Raw genomic sequence first — 21445 nt, forward strand, 5'->3', positions numbered from 1 at the left:
GGGAAAAACAAACCACATTGAATCATCCAAGAGATGTGATAATATCTTCGTGTGAATTAAATATGAAGACTTTGGGTCTGATGTTTTTGGTCCACTGTGCATCTGATACCATAACAAGGAAAATGTATGTTTTCACATTCTATTTCGTTTCACAATGAGACATTGCATTCTTTTCCCATTATACTACAAAGGTATGGCATGAAAGAAAAACACTCTACTTAAGTAGTGTATAAATTTATTCACAAGACAGAACTACAGTTTAAGGCCTACAGTAAGTCGTACAATTAATAATACAATATTTTTTTGGCACATTTTTTTTTCTTGGCTGTGTTAAATATGCTCCTCTGGGTTGATGCTTTGTACTGCTCCGTGATGAAAGCTCTTGATCCAATGCATTTTGAGGTTGAATTATAGCGCAAGTTTTGAGCCAGAAAATCCACTCTTGTTTTTTAATTTCCAAATGTTTACGTTATTACTCTAAAAATATTGGACACCGAACATTTTGCCCATTATTTGTTTCAGCGTGAAAGCTATAGTTTTTAAGTTCGTTGGTGGCTGGAACTGGATTAGTATGACATGAAGGGTTGGAGACAGTATTGTGAAATGTACAGAAAATATATACAGATATGTACTGTACATGTACAGTATAAAGCATATTCCAATGTGAATACAAATATGAGACACTGAGAGAGACAACATTTTCTTGAATAATCTGACCAATGAAGCAATAACATAAAAAGGCTCAATCCCTGATCTACAGTTCTACCTCACATAAGTCTATAACAGCTTTTCTCTCCATTTTTTTTTAAAGATGAAAATATTGAACTCTTTCTTACAATAATACTGAGCAGTAGTATCTGATGGGAACACCTGGTGCTTATGTGTGTGTGTGTGTGTGTGTGTGTGTGTGTGTGAACGAGAAAGGGCCAACAAGTTGGGTTTACCTTGCTTGGTCGTTCCCTGTGATATCTAATTATACAGCGTGAACAGGTACAAAACGCGAAATTCGACAAGTACAGACACAAGACATTAATTTCAACACTCCACTGAAGTACATGACCCATTCAGTGTAAAAACAGAGCAGTGAAATACATGATTCAGTCACTGGAAAATCAGGGTCAATATCGATTCCAGATGGTTATGAAAAGGTCCCCAGTCAGGTGAAACAAATATTGAAACTCCTGGCAATGAGACAGGTGTCATTTCGGAAGCGACCAAATCGACGGGAATCCCTTCCTTGTTGCTCCTAACTCTTCTGAAGTCTGGTCTTGATTTGGAGTTGATCATCATCATCACAGTATCTGTGGAAAATACTGAGCGAAAAAGTTTTGAATGAAAAACTCTAATGTTTCTCTGACTATGAAAAGGACTTAAAGACAAAACATACAGTGGCTAAACACCGTAGTGGTTGTAAGGACTACGATAACGTGTCTTGATAAATTTTAATCAGCAAGGGATTGTTGGTCTCTGTGAGGACTCGCGTCCGCACTCCATAATGAAAATTAAAAACGAATCCTGACCTCTTCAACCTAATCGCAGCTCAGGTCGACGTCGTGGGGTCAACACAAAAGCTGATGACCTTCTACTGGGGTAATAATGACCTTGCTGGATGAAATTTATTATATGGAAATGTGATTAGTGTTAACAATGGGTTAGGAAAGCCCAAAGTAAGCCTGGTTGATATTGGGCGAGGAACTTGTTAAGGGATAAAATACCTTACTATAATTAGATATCTCTTTTCTGGATGGACTGGGATCATTACGCTTCTAATTATTTCTTAAGCAACGGATTAATAACAGCTGGCTTCCGCCACAAATGGAAACTAATGTTAAGCTTTGTTATCCTTCAACAAGTGTCCCGGATTGACGAAAAAAGCTTTTGAATGCCACCGACTGTACATAGACCTCGTAAATATTATGACCTTTCTCGATTCTCTCTCACTTTACTCTTCTTCTTTTTTTTTTTAAGTAGAACCAGCTACTTGAGTTCGTCTTAGTTAACCCATTATTGGTGGAGAGCAGTATAGGGGTCGTCTGTCATGTGTGAGGGCTCCAGTCATCAACCATAACAAATCAGATTGGGATCGCTTTGTGACTTCCGCAAGTTTGAGATACACAAGTGCCCGTAAAGGAAAATCTGCGGGAGAAGGAAATCTATCTTTTGCAAGTCTGCTGCCACGTAGGTATGCAAAAAATCTAACTTCACCTAGAGAGGGTTGGTGGCGGAGTGAACTCACTAATTAAGGAAATGAAAATGGTTGATTAAAGTATAAGCCCGGTTACACATTGGCAAACAATCCACAATGTATTCTGTACTGTGGAAACTTAACTACTGAAAAGAGCCGCTCGCTTCCGGCAGCCTTGCTAAATACAGTATGCTGTGGAGAAGATATACGGAAGAAGAAAAACGACTAACTCAACTACCATTATGATTATAGTCCCTAATACGCATGCACTGAAACGTTTCGAGTTTTTAAAATGTAGTTAATATGAAATGAGGAGGTTCTGGCGAGACAGGAAATCCGTAGATGCTTCCGAACAATTTTCCCCATAGCTGCAGTCGTCTTCATAGTTAATTACCCAGGATATGAAGCCCAGCGTTGTTAGAAACTCTCACATACCAGCAACCATCAAGCTCCCAATGGCTGGTGTTTTCTGGATTCGTCTTTGTTTCCACATGTACCATGACTCATATACGTGAGATGGAGTGGCAGAGGCTGCTACTCGCTTTCGTCTCGATTAGGAAAAACAAAAAAATTAGCGTGGATCTAACAGGGGACAAGATGGTTTGTGCGCTCTGCGTTATAATACTCTTCGTGTGTGAGTAGGTGCAGTAAACTAAGAGAGGTGAATGGCTATGTGAACTTCAACTCTGTAAGGGCAGATCTCATCACATAGAATAGTTGAGAGAAATCGTGAAGTTAAACGTGTCTCCTCCTGTTTATTATAGACTAAAAATCAAGATAGGCAAACACAATTCATGGTAAAAGTTCAAGCGACCTTTTTGTTCTATGTGCCAGGTCAAGGCCCAGAGAGTAAGCTAAGGACCTTGCATTTGGTGACACCAGAACTCAAGATACTTCGCCAAGTTTCATAAACACAGTAACACAGATTCGATCACTTTTTAACTCTTGCACTGCAGCAAAATACATTGTCGTGAAACATCGTGTGCGCTCGTAGTCACGATCTTGGGTGCTTGTGAAGTATTCCTCATCATGCAGAGAACCACTTTTTTGTAAGAAATGAACGAATCCACTGGAAGGAACAAAGGCGACCACTAGATAGAAGAGCATTCCGGCTATGACTTGGCAGGTGGTCGGAGAGCGAGATAAGATGAATGATTACACCAGGAAACAAACAGACAAACATCCTCGCCTTATGAACCACAGAATCATACATCAAAAAAGGGAGTAAATATTACTTTTGATCACATGAATATTACCGTTATTATTATTATTATAATTAGTACAGTCCATACGCTGTTTTATGACATAATACTCACTTACGATTTAACAGACATTACTGGGGCTATGTAAGGGTTCGTTTGATTTGTATACATTTGCCACAAAACATTATCATGCTGGGAGCTCCGCCGGAGCTCGAGTAGAAACATATACATAGAATAGCATTTTTTTTCTCTCTCTCTCCTAATGCTACTAGCCAGGTAGGTAACGTTTTCTCGGCTGACAGACTTTTCCAAGCAATTCCAAATGAATTCAGATTGAGTTTTTTTTCCATGGTGAATTTATCTATTTTGGCTTCTCATTATCAAGTCGATTTTTTTTTCAAAGCCTTGGCAGACAGTTTTCTGACATAACAAAGAGGCAATCTTTCCAGACACTTTCACCTGAAAGAGAAACAAATGCTTGACAAACAGGGTTGTCTGAGATTTGACAAACAAGATGGGAGCTGAAGGAAAATGGCAGTGGTACTTGACATCTCTAGAGACCATTCCTCAAATGGCAAAAACTTTTTCTTCTCTTTCTATGGAAACTGAATCAATTTTAGTCAAATTACATGAAAAAAAGCTACTTCTGCAATTTTTGGAGGAAGTGAACTCCCGACATAAAAGTTACTGAATGAATTTCAATTAATGCTTCAATTACACCAAAAAAAATACTACACAAAAATGTCTGTACTTTAGATGAAGCCAGCAGACTGTACATGAGCTAAAATACGTCCTTGATCAAATAAGCCCAACGTATAAACGGCTTTGGAGGACTCAACATTATCCTTTTATAAGAAAATAAATAAGTGCTGTTTGATAATTTTGCACAATCGAATACCCTAAACCTTTTCTTTGGTGTTATCTAGCCTCCATAGTGGGGAAACGCGTCAGAATGATCTCTGTCAATTAGTTGGGCCTTCATACCTTACACATTACACTTTGTAATACCATTCAAAAATTCTCTGGTGTCAGTTGTAAAAGTTGCAAATTTTAAAGTGTTCCCAATAGGTCCCTCAAAAATTAGACACTGATGAACACCGCGCATCCTGTGACGTTTCCTTACTTCCCACAAATGATTTGGTGTCAGCAATCAGTCGCAAATTCTAAGACGTCAGCAGTCATTGGTCACAAAGGGTTAAGTTGGCCCTCTCCCCACCCGAAAAAATGTGTCGAACTACTCGCCTCATAACTGTTCCTTACTCTCGTGATACAAGTCATAGTACCTAAAAATATATCTATATATAAATACAGCTTTATCGTTTCATATGTGATTATACCAATCTTAACGTACCTGTCACCGTAGTAAAGAAAAAAAAACTCTTCCTTAACTTTATCTTTTGTTTTGGCTTGATTAACCTGGTTGAAAGCATAGGTTGATGACCAACAAATTCAACCTTATTGCGGTGCAACATCAAGAAATAACCTTCAGATTTTGAAGTGTTCGCCAGTCCCAGACTCCAGAAGTGCCAAGGTTACTTTATAAATGACAAAATCTATGCTTTCAATAAGTTAACAGGCTCTTTCTCTTAATGAACCAAGTACTGTGATTCAAACAATCTGCGTTTCTCTCTTCCAGAGTTACAACCTTTCCGAAGTTGTAGGTTGTAACAGTTTAGAATAAATGCTTCTTTACTTAACACTTTACACGTTTTATAGAGGTCCAGTAAACACTAATGGAGGAGTGCTGCCTAAAATACAACAAGAAGCTGTCTATAAAATATGCTGATTTATCGGTACAATGCCGAGTATATACGCTGCAATTAGAAAGATTTCATCGTGATATCTGAAATTTGGATTTGCCTCTGTCGAAAAATATTAATATAGCATTACCTGTATATGAGATAGGATTCAATAAACTCAATAATCTTTTTTTCTATTCAAAAATATGAAAAGATATTTTAAATGGATGACTCACTTTCAAGTCACATCTTTTAGGTACTGAAATTTTGTAAACCACACTCCGAATCCTCACCATCAACATAGATACATAGATAATATGCCTTTACACTTAACAACATCTGATTCCAAAGCACTCCATACCACCATACATCGCGTCTCGTCTCGTACCAAGTAAAACTAGAGGATGAAAGATGTAAGATTATATAACCACTTCATGGCTATGCAACCAGTCTACTGAACTCTCTCTATCTCTCTCTCTTTCTCTCTTCTCGTAAGGGCTTAATATAATAATAATAAAAAGTAAACGAACTACATAACAAGGAAAATCACACCAATCCCTTAATTATTGATCTTCATCAGCTCTCGTTTCTCCCCCCCCCTCCTCCACTCATCTCCTTCACATTTTCAGTGGATGTTAAATGCTGACTAGCGCTGATGGGACGACCGAAGGACGAAGGACGACCTCCAGTCCTTCACTGGCCCTTCACTCTCTAGTTGAGACTTGGCCTGAACATCAGGAAGAGTGCCTTCGGGTAGTAATCCTCGCCGCGCCAGTTTTGCCACACGAGCACGGGGCCCAGGTCGAAGTTTCTGGAATTGGCTGGGGTGCGCGGGGGAGGGCTGGGGTTCCTCTGGAAGCGGCCGGTGGGGTGGGCCTGGTAGCACCCGCGGTATCCACGGTACCACCACCCTCCGTGGTTTTTCTTGGCGCAATTGTGGCCTGGAATGGACGGTGCTCATCAGAATGGATCGTGACAAAGAAGTATGGGTAGTTATACATGACAATTATTGTGTTTACTAGTAAACATGAACAGAAATAATACAAAAAACATGGCAGGTATAAAAAAAAATTGTGATTTAGTATGCACAGTTTGCTACTGTATAGTGTACATAATTCGGCAATAGATATATGAGACGGATGAAATCATTTCAGGAATGTGAAAAATTCGGTTAAAGACAATTAATAACATTAGTACTCAATGCATATTAGCACTGACAAATACCAATACGACAGTACTAAAATATAACTCCGAACATGAATACGTTAAATTGTAAAAATGTGTTCAGTTAATCAATTTATGATTAAAAACGAATAAATAACAACCTCTTGGAGCGAGATTCATTGATGAATAATTTTTTGCGGTGAAAGCACCTGAATCAACACCCTGAATGGAAATTTCAGAGATTTTATGTTTGCGGACATAGTGTTTCCAATGTGTATCTATATTAACTTTTCTTTAACCAGACTTTTCCGTGACATGTCCTAAGGCTCATTCATACTTTACGGTTATTATTTGTGAGAAATAGCGGTATTATCACAAAATAATTACGCATATTAATACTGAGAGAGAAAAAGGTGTCTACTTCCTACCATACGTTTATAATTTGCCAAGAGTTAAATATTCACAGCTTAATTTTTTCTTCACGTGCTCATTTGTGTATGAATTATCTCTTACATACATTCATTTTTGTACCTTAAATTTTCATTATTATCATTATCCACTGCATTTCTCACTACTATACGAAGACTCATCGAAAGCCAATGTAGGTTAAACATTATTCCTTTCTTCATAAATCAATTAAACCACCTTCCTGGAAATTCACTAAATGAAAGCACGATTTTACTCATAGCCTTCTTCAGGACGTCCGGTAAACTCTTTCGAAACTCCCATTTGCTTAATCTAAGTGATACGTCTTTATGATTCAACTGCTTCAAGAACTCTTTCAATAAACCCTTCCTCGCCCTTCCAGGGCACTTCAACAACACTTATCAAGTCTGAAGACGTGTCCTTACGTCACAGAGGTCCTTGGCAGCTGGTAAATACATTTCATGTAGAGAAAAGCTTGACTTGAATCACAAGTTTACTGTAGTTGTTATTTATGAATTCTATGGTTGCGAGTATTATGAAATTCCAATGTGAGTTGAGATTTATTATGTTATTATTTCAAAATATTCTAGGAAATTATGAAGCTATAATCTAGCTACCACACAAACACACACACACACACACACACACACATACACATTACATATATATATATATATATATATATATATATATATATATATATATATATATATATATATATATTCGATAAACATAATTGTACACATGACTTCGTAAGTACACCTCCCTCCCAATACAAATCCCAGCATTATCTCATACTGCTTTACATCTAACATTGTCAAGTGGGATTCCTACCACTTTAAAACTTCTCCGAGTTTTAAGAAGTCAGCTTCCTCCAAAAAAACTGTAAAGATCTTTTTAGACAGCCTTGTGTATAAGGAAGTCACAAACTGCATCGTCTGACAGAAGTCAAGAATTACTTGTGAACCTTTTGTCCACTTTGTCCGTGATCATACAAGCTTCCTTGACAAAAATAAGAATTAAAATAGACCATGGTATGCTTAAGGTACTCAATAAGAGTAAAATAGACATACTCGCTAGGCGGAAACCTTTGTTTTACAAAGACAACCGAAAGTAAAAAAAAAAAAAAAATACGTGAAATAAAAGACACAGGTATAGAGAGGAAGGTCAGGACGAATGAGGCAGTAAAGGAATTTATTTGCGCACACTGAATTTCAAGAAAATCACGGCCAGAAACATGCATAGGAATATTAAACACTCGCTCGTAGCTGTAATAAAAAGAAATAAAGGATATGGGTGATGGCAGAAAGGGTGAGAAAGAAAACAGTTCAGGTCGAAAATGCATGCACAAACACACGCGCACACAGAAGTGGTGTGTGAACGGACAATTAAGGGGAAAGACAAGATTAATGACAGGTACGAGCACTAGGCCACCCACGCGCGGGGCTGTACAGACAGAGAAGCGAAGCAGAGACATTATTGGAACTTTAACTGGCAAAAATTTTAGCAATGAAGTAAAGAGTTGAGGCGGCCTGTGACGTACAGCTACGAGGGACATGGAAGAGGTTGGTGGGTGGGTGGCATAAATGAGGTGAGAGGAGATTGCCATCAAGATCAAGTGGAGGGAAGCTCTGAGGTGGTTAGGCTCGCACGGGAAGCACAGATGTGGATAAGAGAGATGGGTGATAACAAGAACAAAGGTTAACAAAAGGGAATAATGTGAAACTGAAGAAACGTAAGCTTCATGAAGATGTAACTAAGGCGATGTATCGGTTACAACAGTCCAGGGGTATATAATTAGTTTGAATTGCTTGCAAAGGGGAACCCGTTTGCATTAACCTACGAAAACATTTAAATCAATAAGCAAGGTGACTGACACCTTCCCTAAATATAAATCTCCCCCACGTTTTATGGCAACATACGAAACGAATAATTATCACACCAACTCTTCTCAGAAGAGAAACAACAGCCAAAGAAACTCAAGGGACCCATTTTCGCGGTGGTCCAACTTCATCCTTTCAATTCGCCCACCCATCTGCTCAGTGGACACACTCAGTTTTCTTTTCCCTATTCAGTTATGATGCTTATATATTTAACATTTATTGTAAGTCCAAAAGAATAGTTTTCTTTTCCCTATTCAATTATGATACTTAAACATTTAACATCTATTATAAGTCCAAAAGGAACAGTTTTCTTTTCCCTATTCAGTTATGATACTTAAATATTTAACATCTATTTTAAGTCCAAAAGAACAAATTACACTTTCGAACGTTTTCGTACAGTTAAAATTTCTCTGTATAATTCACTATTATTATCAGCAACCTTAGTTGAAAAAGAAGAATATCAAAAGCCCAACGGCACTTAATAAGGGAAAGCAGCCCAGTACGGAAAAGTATAAGGAAATACAGAATTATATACGAAACAAAACCAGGAAAAATGAACAGGATAAATTATATAAACTGCGAAATGAGGCTCAGCTTCATTTGCATCAAAGCGAACAATTTCATTACTATCACTATGCAGCATGGACAGACATTTGCATGGAATAAGATAACAAGGCCATTAATTTCCTAAGCCTGCTTCCAAAGAATTAAACCTCCCCTGGAAAAGAAGAAATGACTACGAAAATGACAAAGATAAACAATCAGCAAAAGTATGCATAAACACGAACAGTCATAGAGAATAACTCCAGACAACGTCAAGGTGCATGGCACTTCAAAGTTTCTTCAACTTGAGAGCATCCACAGCCTCAACAATGCCAAAAGACTTCCACATACTTGCAGTAAAGGGAATAAATGATCTCTGACATGACAGCGTGGCACTTCAACAAAATATAATTATATTCTGACGGTCTGCTAAATGCGTAGTTCGCACTAACAGTGACAACGGAATTCACCTGGGAGGGGGGGAAACTTATGAGAGATGGCCAAACAGGATATCTCCTCAAATTATACCCAGAGGCTGCAGACATCATAACCAGGAAAACAGATTCTAGAGAAGGCACGGCGCTAAGTCTGAAGGCTTTGGTAATAACACTGCCAAATCTGCAGACATAAGAAGCCTTATGAATAATGCCAAGTTTTGGTCTGCATAGCGCTAAATTAAGTTTTTTTTTTTCTGCGATGAAATAGAAAGCTTGGAGTCAAGGGTAACGAATAGTGCCGTGAAATATGCTGAACTGTTGCGTACATTATTATCTATACACCTGAATCAAGGAGTTGCAGCGCAATGCAAGATCGGGTAATCAGTAACGGTTTAGTTTTCCTATACACCACAGATCATAGACTTTTTGACTTGCTGTAAAACTTCTATTTAGGCTATCAACCTCCTTTATTTCACATATGGGGAGCAAATAAATGCAACAAGAGCTACATCATCCAGCTTCTTTGGCCAATAATCATATTACCAGAACACAACAAAGGCTCCAAAGCATTACCATGTGGAATACCAGACAAAACAAGGCCTCTGCTCCCAAAAACACAATCAAACAACACATGTAGGTCACAAAGAAGCTGAATAAGATGGGAAACAGGTCCTATTTCTTCTGTAGCAGATTCTCTGACCGCTAGGAGACCAGTGTTGACATCAGATTAAGATGAAGGTAACAAATAAAATTAATATTCAATCACTGGAAGGAATAAAAAGCATTTCTGAAACGACACTATAATAATAATAATAATAATAATAATAATAATAATAATAATAATAATAATAATATTTAAACACTGGAGGATACAGATGAATCACGTTTCGATAATAAGCAATCAAGAAAAAAAAAACCCAGCATCACACAAAAATTAAAAATAAACACTGAATTTCTAGAACAACAAAAAATAAGCAAATGCTTGTGTGTGAGCATAGCATCATTTGTAGCACCTCTTGGAAATCTGGTCTAATGACGTAGGCATCATAAGTGCCCTGACATAGTCTCTCTCTCTCGCTCTCTCTCTCTCAATCCTTTAAATGAAATAATAGGCCATCCTAATCATGACGTCACGCACCATCCTGTGATTCACCTCACACATGCTTACTGCGCACCTGCAATAAGCTGTTTCTTTAGAGAGGCCTTTCTCACCCGCCCCCTCCTCCCCCTCCTCAATCTCTATTTCATTCTACGTCTCCTGCAATTATTTTTTTCTATTTACACTTTTTTTATCTACCTAATCCTCACTTCAACCTCTACCCAACATTCTCAGTTTCTATCTCCTCATCTTTTAGCTTCTCAAACTCTACCTTCTTCTCCTCCCCTCCTCCTCCTCCTCCTTCCCCTCCCTCTCAGCTTTTACTTCCTCCTTAAAACCCTCCCCCTTCAGATTTACTTCCTCCGCATACTATATCCAATCTCTTTCCTCAACCTCCTTTTGTATTACCTCCTCTTCTTCCTCAATTTCTCTTCAACATCAGTATCACCAAGTCCTGTTCCTCTTCCACCAATCCGACCTTCTCCACTTCCTCCTCCTCCTTCCCTTCTATTCTCTTTCTTCTCCTCCTCCTTACCTTCTATTCTCTTTCTCCTCCTCCTCCTTCCCTTCTATTCTCTTTCTCCTCCTCCTCCTTCCCTTCTATTCTCTTTCTCTTCCTCCTCCTCCTTCCCTTTTATTCTCTTCCACATCAGTATCACCAGCTCCTCCTCTTCCACCAATTCGACCTTCTCCTCCTCCTCCTCCTCCTCCTTTCCTTCTATTCTCTTCCACATTAGTATCACCAACTCCTCCTATTCTACCAATTCGACCCCCTCCCCTTCCTCCTCCTCCTCCTCCTCCTCCTCCCCTTTCCTTCTAACTACTGTAAATGACTTACCCATTATGGCGTCGTTGTCCCTGTCGGGTGTAGAGAACTTCATGGTGTTGTGCCACTTGAGGGCATCGCCCGCCTGAGAGCCGCTGGCGTACCGGTTCACCTTCAGGCGGTAGAAGTGTTCCTCTCCCGCGACGCTGTCCAGGGAAAGGAGAGAGAGAGAGAAAAAAAAAAAAAGATTGGAACGAGGTTAGTTAGGTCAACGGCAACTTCCATGGCAAGGTTTTTTTTTTTTTTTTTTTACTTTGTAACATGTTCTCATATTTTTAAAGACTATTTTTAGTGTCTGTTGAAGAGTAAATAGAATCTCGTCCACCCTTTGTAGGTTCTGATGGGATATTTCATGTTGCAGTGATATTCCTGTGTGTGTGTGTGTATGTGTCTGGAGAGAGAGAGAGAGAGAGAGAGAGAGAGAGAGAGAGAGAGAGAGAGTCTCAGCTTTGAAGCCATAGGAGAATAAATGAAACAAGGTGGAAGCCTTGTTCTTTTGTGAATTTCCTCACAAAATGATCGAAATGTGGGATTCTCTCTTTCTAGTCCAGCGAGGAGCCTAATGCTATCCTCCGTATAATACATAACGATGATGTAACTGAGAAATACGAATTCATTAGAAAAATTTAAATCAGACCGCATGACCTGAAAAATGTTGTTCACAAACAGCAAAATTCTAAGAACATTTTTAGCTTTATCATAACAGTTTCCCTTGAAACCCAAGTTTTAAACGTCGCTAATCAAACTCCCTTTATAAATCTTGACAAAAATAAAGCAGCCGACATCATATACTGACGACTGTCCCAAACAAATGCATCCGCGCCCATCAAAGGCCAACAACGACTTCGGGAATACGCAGGAAGAGAATACGTGACCCAAATCGCGCCATTAAAAACTCTGTGTGGGCATTTACGCGGCATTCTTTGAGGGGCAGACGTGATCAATATCATCCAGACTCAACTGCCCCGCTGTTCATTCAACAACAAGTCGCCAAAGCAAGCAGCGAATGAAAGCGAAGCAGCAAAGACAGAGAGAGAGAGAGAGAGAGAGAGAGAGAGAGAGACAGAGACGGCGCTACCTAGCATCGACGTATTACAGAAAGGTTCCTTTGAGGCTGTCTCTTCCTTTCAGCCTGTTTAAATGGATCTGCCAACGTAGAACACAGTGAACACAAAGGTCTAATTCACTACAATGCAATGACTGCTGGTGACGTCAGGAGGGACGGGGAGAGAGGGGAGTGGGAAGGGGAGAGGAGGAGGAGTGGGGAGGAGGAGAGGGTCAAGGGGAAAGGAAGGGGAAGGCAAGCAGGGCATGGGGTGGGGGGAATGAAGAGGGGAAGGGGGTATAATCAAGAGAGGAGGGGAAGTGAGGAATGTAGAGGGGAGGGGGTTATAATCAAGAGAGGAGGGGAAGTGAGGAAAAGGAAGGTGGGAAGGGGAAAGAGCGGGAAGGGATATGAGGATGGGAAGGGAGGAAAGGGGAAGTGAGGAGGGGAGGGACGGGGCGAGGAGTGCTCTTTTCTTCTTCGGAGGCTATTATGTCTCATTTACTTCAGGACAGCTTTGATTTGGAAGGTCAGAGCGAAAAGAATAATTTCTTTTTATTAGTTTTCTACGAAGTGTTTCTGAGATGAATGTAATCAGGATGCATTTTCGTCACGAGAACAGTGACGACAAGTTTTTAATCTTGATCTCTTTGTTTACACCAGCAAAATTACTATACAAACAAATAAAAAAAAAAAAGGACGGACCGTCTTGAATATTGCTAAGAAGGATGTCCGTTGGCCAAGGACAAACACATTACATTTTGGAGTTGATTTCGCTTTTTAGTGCGTATCTTCCTTTGTGCAGCTTTGCTTTGTTTCTTTGTATTTTGTCATATGTCACTGCTTTTGTTACTTGAACTTTTGTTTCAGTTTTGTAAATTTTGCTTGCTTTATTTGCGTTTTTTTTTCCGGTTCTTTTTGCCTGTCAGAAAAACTGCTTGGAACTTGACAACGGATTTCCAAGACTTCTGAGGAAAAATCCAGTCACAGACAAAAGGTCAATTTACTTAAAATGGTGACCAAGACCATCCCATGGCCACAAACTCCAGCCTTACGGAGGAAGTGGGTGTAACCCTAAAGTCTTTTATTATTTTTTTTTCCTGATGAAGGAATGGCGTGCAAAAAAGACATTTGTATGAAATGCTGTTGCTGAAAGCGTCATATGTAAGCGGTGAAGTTGTTATAGGAGGGGCTAATTTATATGAGCGCATTTTTTTTTATGAATTTTAGTGATATCCTTGTTGGGAGACTTTATACATTAGTCAGGCTACAAAAAAAAAAAAAACGTTCGTCATTCACGTAGAATTTGCTTTATTTTTCAGATCCAGGTCATGGAAATATCTACTTTCACAATTGCTATCAAAACAAACGCTGAAAAGGACTCTAGAAAGATAAAAAAAAAAGTAATGCTAAAATACAGTAAATGGTATGACCAACAGACGAACGGACGCCATAACAATAACCAAAGTTGAACTAATTTGAAAAACTGCCAAAATAAAACATAGTTTAAAATAATTCTCTCTAATTTTCAATGCGTGTTTACATAGCAGAATGTCTTTTCTATCGTTTTTATTAGCAAAGGAAAACAGCCCGTGTGTTGTTTGTAAAAACTTTTGAAAAACAAACAAATTCCGCTTGGGACTGATAACAGCAAGGGCAGAACTTGAATCCAAAAATAGTTTGCATGCTTGTTTGTATAACGCTTTAAAAACAAGCTATTTTTGTTCATGGTCCAAAGCTGTAATAGGAAATCGGTTTGAACATTTAGCCCTCATCATCAAACATTATGACAATGTGCAAAAAAAGAAAAAGCTCTGTTAAAAGAGTATTTTGTTTTTATTAAAATAGATACGTCGATAAATTAAATGGCAGCCAATGCACGAGAAGTAAGTAAAAGATAATTATGATTTACTTAGATTGAATGGTAAGGTTTTATAAATAGAGTCATAAAATAACATTTCTTTAATTATCTAACACATTTAGTTTACTTTTATTAGTTTTTTAATGTCTTAATCATTGTCAACGGAAGTGATTATCCCCCACACACCAAAAACAACAAAGTAAGTGGTAGCAGAAGAATAAAAAAAAAATTCAAATGAATAAAAAAAGAAGGCAATCAAGATATTATCTTACAGTTGAGTTTCTTTCATGGAGGAACAGCAGAAGAATCAAAAGGAGAGGAGAAGAAGAAGAAAGCCGCTAATGAGGAAGATGGTTTCATGAAGAGGAAAAATTATAGTACAAAAAATCAAAGGAAATAAGACGAGAAGAAGAGAAAATGAAGAAAGGAAGCGATAAAGCTTGTAAATGAGTAGGAAGTTTACAAAATGAGAAAAAATAATATTACATAGAAATGAAACCAAAAAAAGAAGAGAAAGAAAGTGAAAGAGAAAACAAAGAGCTCGTAAATGACAAGGCTGAATATTTTCATTTTAAAGAAATAATTATATATAAAATAAAAAAAGAAGAAAAAAGTAAAGAAAAAAAAAGGACAAAATTTCTTTCATAATCAAAACCAAAACAAGACATAGCAAAAAGTAAAAAGCAAATAAAGAAATTAAAGAAGAAGATTCTCTAGAAGGATGAAAAAGAAATAACATAAGGAAAAATTTAAACATCAAAAGGAAGAAAATAAATAAAGGAAGGAAGAGGAAAAGCTCTCAATGAAGAAAGTGCTTTCAGCGAAGGAATAACTTGAAATATTCTCCCATTAAGAGCTCGATTGCGCAGCCATTCTGCCGTGTCACATCCGCTGACTTTGGTGATGATGAGGAATGACGATGATGATGATAATGATGATGATGGTGCACAGGAGGTTAAATCATGCCCCTGGAGAGAGAGAGAGAGAGAGAGAGAGAGAGAGAGAGAGAGAGTTTTTGGATTGAGGATGAGTAAGGATAAGATGCCCAGGGAAGGGTGAGGGAATCAAATTAAAAAGCCCAGAGAGAGAGAGGAAATAAGGAGTTTTGGATGGAAGGTACGAGGATAAGAGCCAGGAAGGGGGAGGAAAAGATGAAAATTAAGCTGAGTTTTGGATGGAAGGTACGAGACAGTAAGAGCCGGGGGAAGGGTGGGAAGGCTGGGGAGAAAAGGTACAAAAATTAAGCTAAGAGGAGGGAAGGGGAGAAAAGAGAAAATTAAGAGAGAGAGAGAGAGAGAGAGAGAGAGAGAGAGAGAGAGAGAGAGTTTTGGATGGAAGGTACGAGAAAGTAAGGATAAGAGCAAATTAAACTGAGGGAAGAGGAGGAAAAGAGATCAAAATTGAGAGAGTTTTGGATGGAAGGTTTTTGAGAGTAAGAGCCGAGGAAGGGTGAGGGGAAAAGATCAAAATTAAGCTGAGAGAGAGAGAGCTTTCTTTTTAATGATTCCTTTGATGTTTACAAGTTCACTTTAAAGCAGGTCTGTCTGATCTGTAGCTCACCCGCAACCACACGTACCCATCATGCACGTACACGTACATTACCGCCCTGAACGTACACCGCCATTCTTTACTTGCACGAATATTGCCATTCCTCTAATGCACGGACACTGCTATTTTTTCACGTACATTGCTATTCCCCACATATATGGAATTAACATCGTGCACGTACTGACTCGCCACCGTGCACATCAACATACACGTACAGTATCGTCGTGTACAAACGCCACATTACTACGGCCCACGTACACTACATAACCGTCCATCATAAACGTACGTTAGCTCCGTGCTCGTACGCCTCCGTGCATCATCGATGCACGTAAATATAATTCACCAAACCTTACGTGCACGTAGATCCCAATCGTGCACAAATATGCAAAGACTTTTCACTCTGTACCCTTTCGATAATCCGCTTGCAATATTGTGCTGTATCAATAAGGTTCTTTCCTCGAGTGATATATTTTTACGTACATCTTTCCATTTTACTTATTCACAAGGGATCTGGTGATAAAAGGCTATAATTAGCTTATTATACGTATGAACTAGTAACATGAAATGATTATAAAATCTGCAAGCGTCAGTTTTACCGGAAAGATTATTATACTGCATTACAAATTCTTTATTACCACCACTATACTGTCGAGAAAGGGATGAAATTAAATTACAGAATTCTTGTATCACAAATTACCCAAAATTTAGAAAAACGTAATATTGAGTTAGTGTTTCCTTTCTCATATTCACCTGACATTTTTGGTGAAAATTTCACGACTTTCGGAGATGAGGGATACCAAAAGAATAATAAATGTAACCAGCTTAAGACGGAAACTGGTCTCGACAGCAATGAGAAAAACAATGAATCTGTTATTCATAAAAATGTACAGTAATAGAAACAAAAGATTAATGCGGGGGCGGGGGTATAATACGTAGCGTATATCTATCTATATATGTAAATATGTATGTCTGTATACCAAGCAGTGATCGATAGCTAAAACTCAACGATTGGTTGTGTTTTTCTTGAGAGAGAGAGAGAGAGAGAGAGAGAGAGAGAGAGAGCAGAATTTTAACCTAAACAACAGAAATTAGTCACATAATAATAAAAACATTAACATTAATGTAAAAGGAGACCTTAATAAGTTATTTTTGAGCATACTGACTTAAAACTGAAATATTTTGACTAAAATAAAAACTTTTCCTATGTCGATAGTGACAATATTACAAATATTAGAATTCAAAAAAATTCGAAAGCATTTTTATCAAAAGCACGCTAAAAGCCAAAGGATCTGGAGAAATAAAACCTATCCTTCCCTTTAACAATAATAAATGATAATCTGGAAGCCGTCAAAGATGCCAAAATTACCTCTCTTTCAGTACGAACAAAACAGTAAATGTTACGACAGCGTACCTGAATTCCTTCCACTCTGCCCAGGCTTCATTGTCGCTCCAGTCGGTGATATTGACTCGAAGTTCGTGGTTCCTGCCTTTGATCATGGCGTGCATAGCATCGAGGCCTGTGCGGGGAAGAGAAACGGGGTGAGTACGATAATTACAGGCAGCGTTCGAGATTTCGGCGGGGTAATTGGCTGAGGGCGATTATTCACCTACGCCGCTGCCTCTCTAATTGATTTGCTTTGAGGGAATTGCAACTATTAATGACCATGTGCTTATGTTCGGCCATCGCTGCTGGGGATGACGTCGGGTTTTCCCCATTCATTCCCTGGGAGAAAAGTGATGCTGGTGATTAGGAGAGATGATGGGACTCTGAATGGTCGTGTCCATTTGCCATATTTCTCAGATATTGTGTGCTTGTTGGTTTGTTAATTTTTTTTTTTTTATTTTTATTTATTTGTTGTTTTCACCTACGTGTTACTGTATATCTCTTTTGGATGCTTTTCCTCTTCTATCATATTTTGACATCTTATCACATTGATGATTACCCCTGAATACTACTACTACTACTACTACTACTACTACTACTACTACTACTACTACTACTACTACTACTAATAATAATAATAATAATAATAATAATAATAATAATAATAATAATAATAATAATAATAATAATTAAAAGCCACAGTAGTGTTAAAAATATTTATTTACAAAGTTAAAAACTAAAAGGAGAGACTTTCAGATACCAATCCGTATCCCTCATCAGTCCTACTGCGGAGTAGTATCTGAAAGTCGCTCCTTATCATTTTCAACTCTGTGCATAAATATTTTTAACACTACTGTGGCTTTTAATTCTCGATATTGTAGCTTCGTTACAGGGTCGTCTTGTTTCAATAATAATAATAATAACAACAATAATAACAATAATAATAAAGCAAGACTTGGGGTAACAGATTTAAAAACGCAGACAGAAATGTATCATTAATCTTATGACAAAAGAGAGCTATCTCGATGAAATAAGTTTGTAAACTTATAATGTAGTCTGGTTGGTTCAGATTAAGCTGGTTTACGCCAATCACGGGTGCTTGCCTAAAGGTGCCCCTTAAGAATGGTAAAGTGCTGGAGGGTACAAGAAGCCAGGTGTAAAACGCTCTACACTCTGACCAACCAACAGAGATGTGTAATCTGCAGAAAGTTATGAAATGACAAACAAGGTTTTGTTTAGGGTGCTGAGATAAGTGAATAACTATTATATATATTCGACTAAGATTTTAGAAAAAGAAACAGTATGGTATTTTTTCCACATCCAAACTTCATCTTTCCAAGCACCTATAGTAGAATATGCCTATCTGATCAATATAAAGTAATATCTATTTCTGAGTTGCAGAAAATCTAAAACGGGGAATAAAAGGGTAAGCTGGCTACTTTATATATATAAAAAAACATGCTCAGTGAGTCATTCACAAAGACAATGATTTACAAAAATGGCAAGTGGGCCTGCCCAGCCCTTGCCTTCTTTTACTTCTGTAGCGATGTTTTACGTTCCAAACAGTCAAACAACTTAGCCTATTCTGTCTCATCCATGGAGAAATTGTGATATAACTAAGAACTGAAACCAAGCTACACATCTTCAATGTCTTAAAATGAGAAAATCTTAAAATTATCTTGAAAATTATCATATCTTAGCGGAAAAACTCAAAACATCTTTCAAATTGTCATCGTATAAACATCTTGGTCAGAAACACCATAACCTAATTATGAAAACGAGAGCAACGCCAAGTCATGAGGTTAAAGAATCATCCCAATTCTCGAGGTAATAAAAACACCCCGTGAAAATAAGTACAATAAATACCTTTTAAAACTACCGCAATAAAAACATTTCCCTCAAAAACATCATAAAAATATCTTGGAAATGAATTGAAAGGAAAAAGTTTCGGAAGTACGTAAGCAATTTCTGTCACGTTTGGCAACCGAAGAGTTGTTTATGAGAAAAGTTACTGAGTGAGGGAAAACTTCTTCTTCCCTCCTCTCAGCTCTTCCGATATTCGTAAATATTCTGTGGTGGAACCAGAGAGAGAGAGAGAAAAAAAAATCTCTTCATCTCGAATGATTGGTGTTTTGATCTGTGACAAATTTATAATGAGGACTTCCACACTTCAAGGTGCTGGTATGAAAGGGGAAGGAATTCCTCAATTAAAAATTGTCAGATCCTTTCGCCCAAAAGTGAAACAGAAAAAATGTTATTATATAAATGTTTTTGAACGACTTTTAAACTCGAATGGTAATGTACGAAGATATACATGGATCTAGTTCCAGTTGTGAAATATATAAAAATAAAAATTGTGGAATTCCAAACAACTGGTATTTGTTTCTCTTTGATACAAATGTGAATAAGATACGCTAGCTAATGTATATAACCTGGGCTCGAATCCAGGAAGAGGACTTGGAGATATGGGCTCTTTGCTTCAAAATCTACTGAAACGAGTTTTATTCTTACAGTCAAACCTCAGAACAGGAGTAAAAGTTAGCGAATATACTTTTGTTTTCACTGGTCTTCAAATAAGACTATTTTCAGAAGACCAGTCTTCAGAACTATAGATTATTAATTCAGCAAGCTATCAGAATATGACTAAATCCAAATATACATATGATAACCATATTTTCAAAATAACCAGAACTCATTTAAGCCAACTGACTTTAAGTCACTCATCACCTAAGGAAGGCTAGTTGTAATTTTATTATTTAAACTTCCTGGAAAATTCCAGTATTCGTTTTTCCCAGGATATTAATATAAGAATTTCCCAGTTCACACCGTCCTACCTCATTCTTGAGAGAGAGAGAGAGAGAGAGAGAGAGAGAGAGAGAGAGAGAGAGAGAGAGAGAGAGAGGGGAACTAGCTTTATCAAAAGAGAGCCCACCCACTACCGCAGCTTAGCAGCCAGCTCTTTCAAAAGAGCGCCGCCACCCATCAAAATCCGATGCACGAAAGTGGCACCGACAAAGATCTTGTGCCATGTAAGGTCCTTCCTCGCCCTGCCTCCTCCAACCCCCGCCCTTCCCACCCCGCCTCCTTCCGCCCCAAGAGGTAAAAAAAAAAAAAGAAGAGGGTATCCTGAACGAAAATCTACAGGATTTACGACGCAGGATCTGGCTTATGACCTCGATTCCTGTCACGCCATGAATAATGCACTCGGAGGAATATTCCTAAAGGAGACGCTGCGAGTATCTCTCGAGAGAGAGATGGAAATCCTTCATGAGAGATTCTTTTCTCTCATTCGTGTCTCTCGTTTTGTCTCATGGAAGGAATTTATGGGGCCACTCAAACTCTTTCCCTCACCCCTCCCTCTCACTCCCCACCCACCCTCTCTCTCTCTCCCCTTCCCTCGTCAATCTTCCCCTGATATTGTTTATTACTCAGACGACTGGAATTGAAAACTTTCTTCTTTTTATTATTCTTTACTCCTCGATCACGCCTTATGGACCGTAATAAAAGAATGAGGTAAAATCGGATTAAATGAGAATTTCATTTTACGAGTCATATTTTTTTTATATATATCTTCGACGCCAAATATTTTTACGTCAATCGATGCGCTTTTCCTTCTTTGCCCACTTTTCTCTCTTGTCTTGAATTTTGTGAGAAGACAAGAATTAATATTTAATTCTTTAAGAAGAGGAACTCCATGATTGGAATACCAACATCGTCAATAACTATATTTTTAAGGGAAATGAGGTCGGAATTAATTGAATAATTTTACCTTTGTGACACCAGAGAGCAAAATGAAGGGTAATCTTAAATTCGATTTGAATTCGCATAATTATGAAGGCCAAAAGCGCCAACTGTGAAGAGAGAGAGAGAGAGAGAGAGAGAGAGACAATTTACCACCAGTTCAAATGAAAAAGCTCACACAATTATGAAGGCCAAAAGCGCCAACTGTGAAGAGAGAGAGAGAGAGAGAGAGAGAGAGAGAGAGAGAGAGAGAGAGAGAGAGAGAGAGAGAGAGAACAATTTACCACCAGTTCAAATGAAAAAGCTCACACAATTATGAAGGCCAAAAGCGCCAACTGTGAAAAGAGAGAGAGAGAGAGAGA

General features: G+C 38.2%; 1 protein-coding gene across 1 annotated transcript in view; it reads right to left on the reverse strand.

Annotated features, from left to right (window-relative positions):
• Positions 1-218: 218 nt before the first annotated feature.
• Positions 219-21445, reverse strand: part of LOC136828059 (fibrinogen C domain-containing protein 1-like) — a 355430-nt gene continuing 334203 nt past the window's right edge. The window contains exons 3-5 of the mRNA XM_067085762.1: positions 17370-17475; positions 11517-11650; positions 219-6067 (exon numbers count right to left, since the gene is read on the reverse strand). Of these exons, the coding sequence (XP_066941863.1) occupies positions 5838-6067; positions 11517-11650; positions 17370-17475 (470 nt within the window). The 3' untranslated portion in view covers positions 219-5837. The remainder of the gene's footprint in view (positions 6068-11516; positions 11651-17369; positions 17476-21445) is intronic.

Source organism: Macrobrachium rosenbergii, chromosome 42, assembly GCF_040412425.1.
Source record: "Macrobrachium rosenbergii isolate ZJJX-2024 chromosome 42, ASM4041242v1, whole genome shotgun sequence".
Classification (NCBI taxonomy): domain Eukaryota; kingdom Metazoa; phylum Arthropoda; class Malacostraca; order Decapoda; family Palaemonidae; genus Macrobrachium; species Macrobrachium rosenbergii.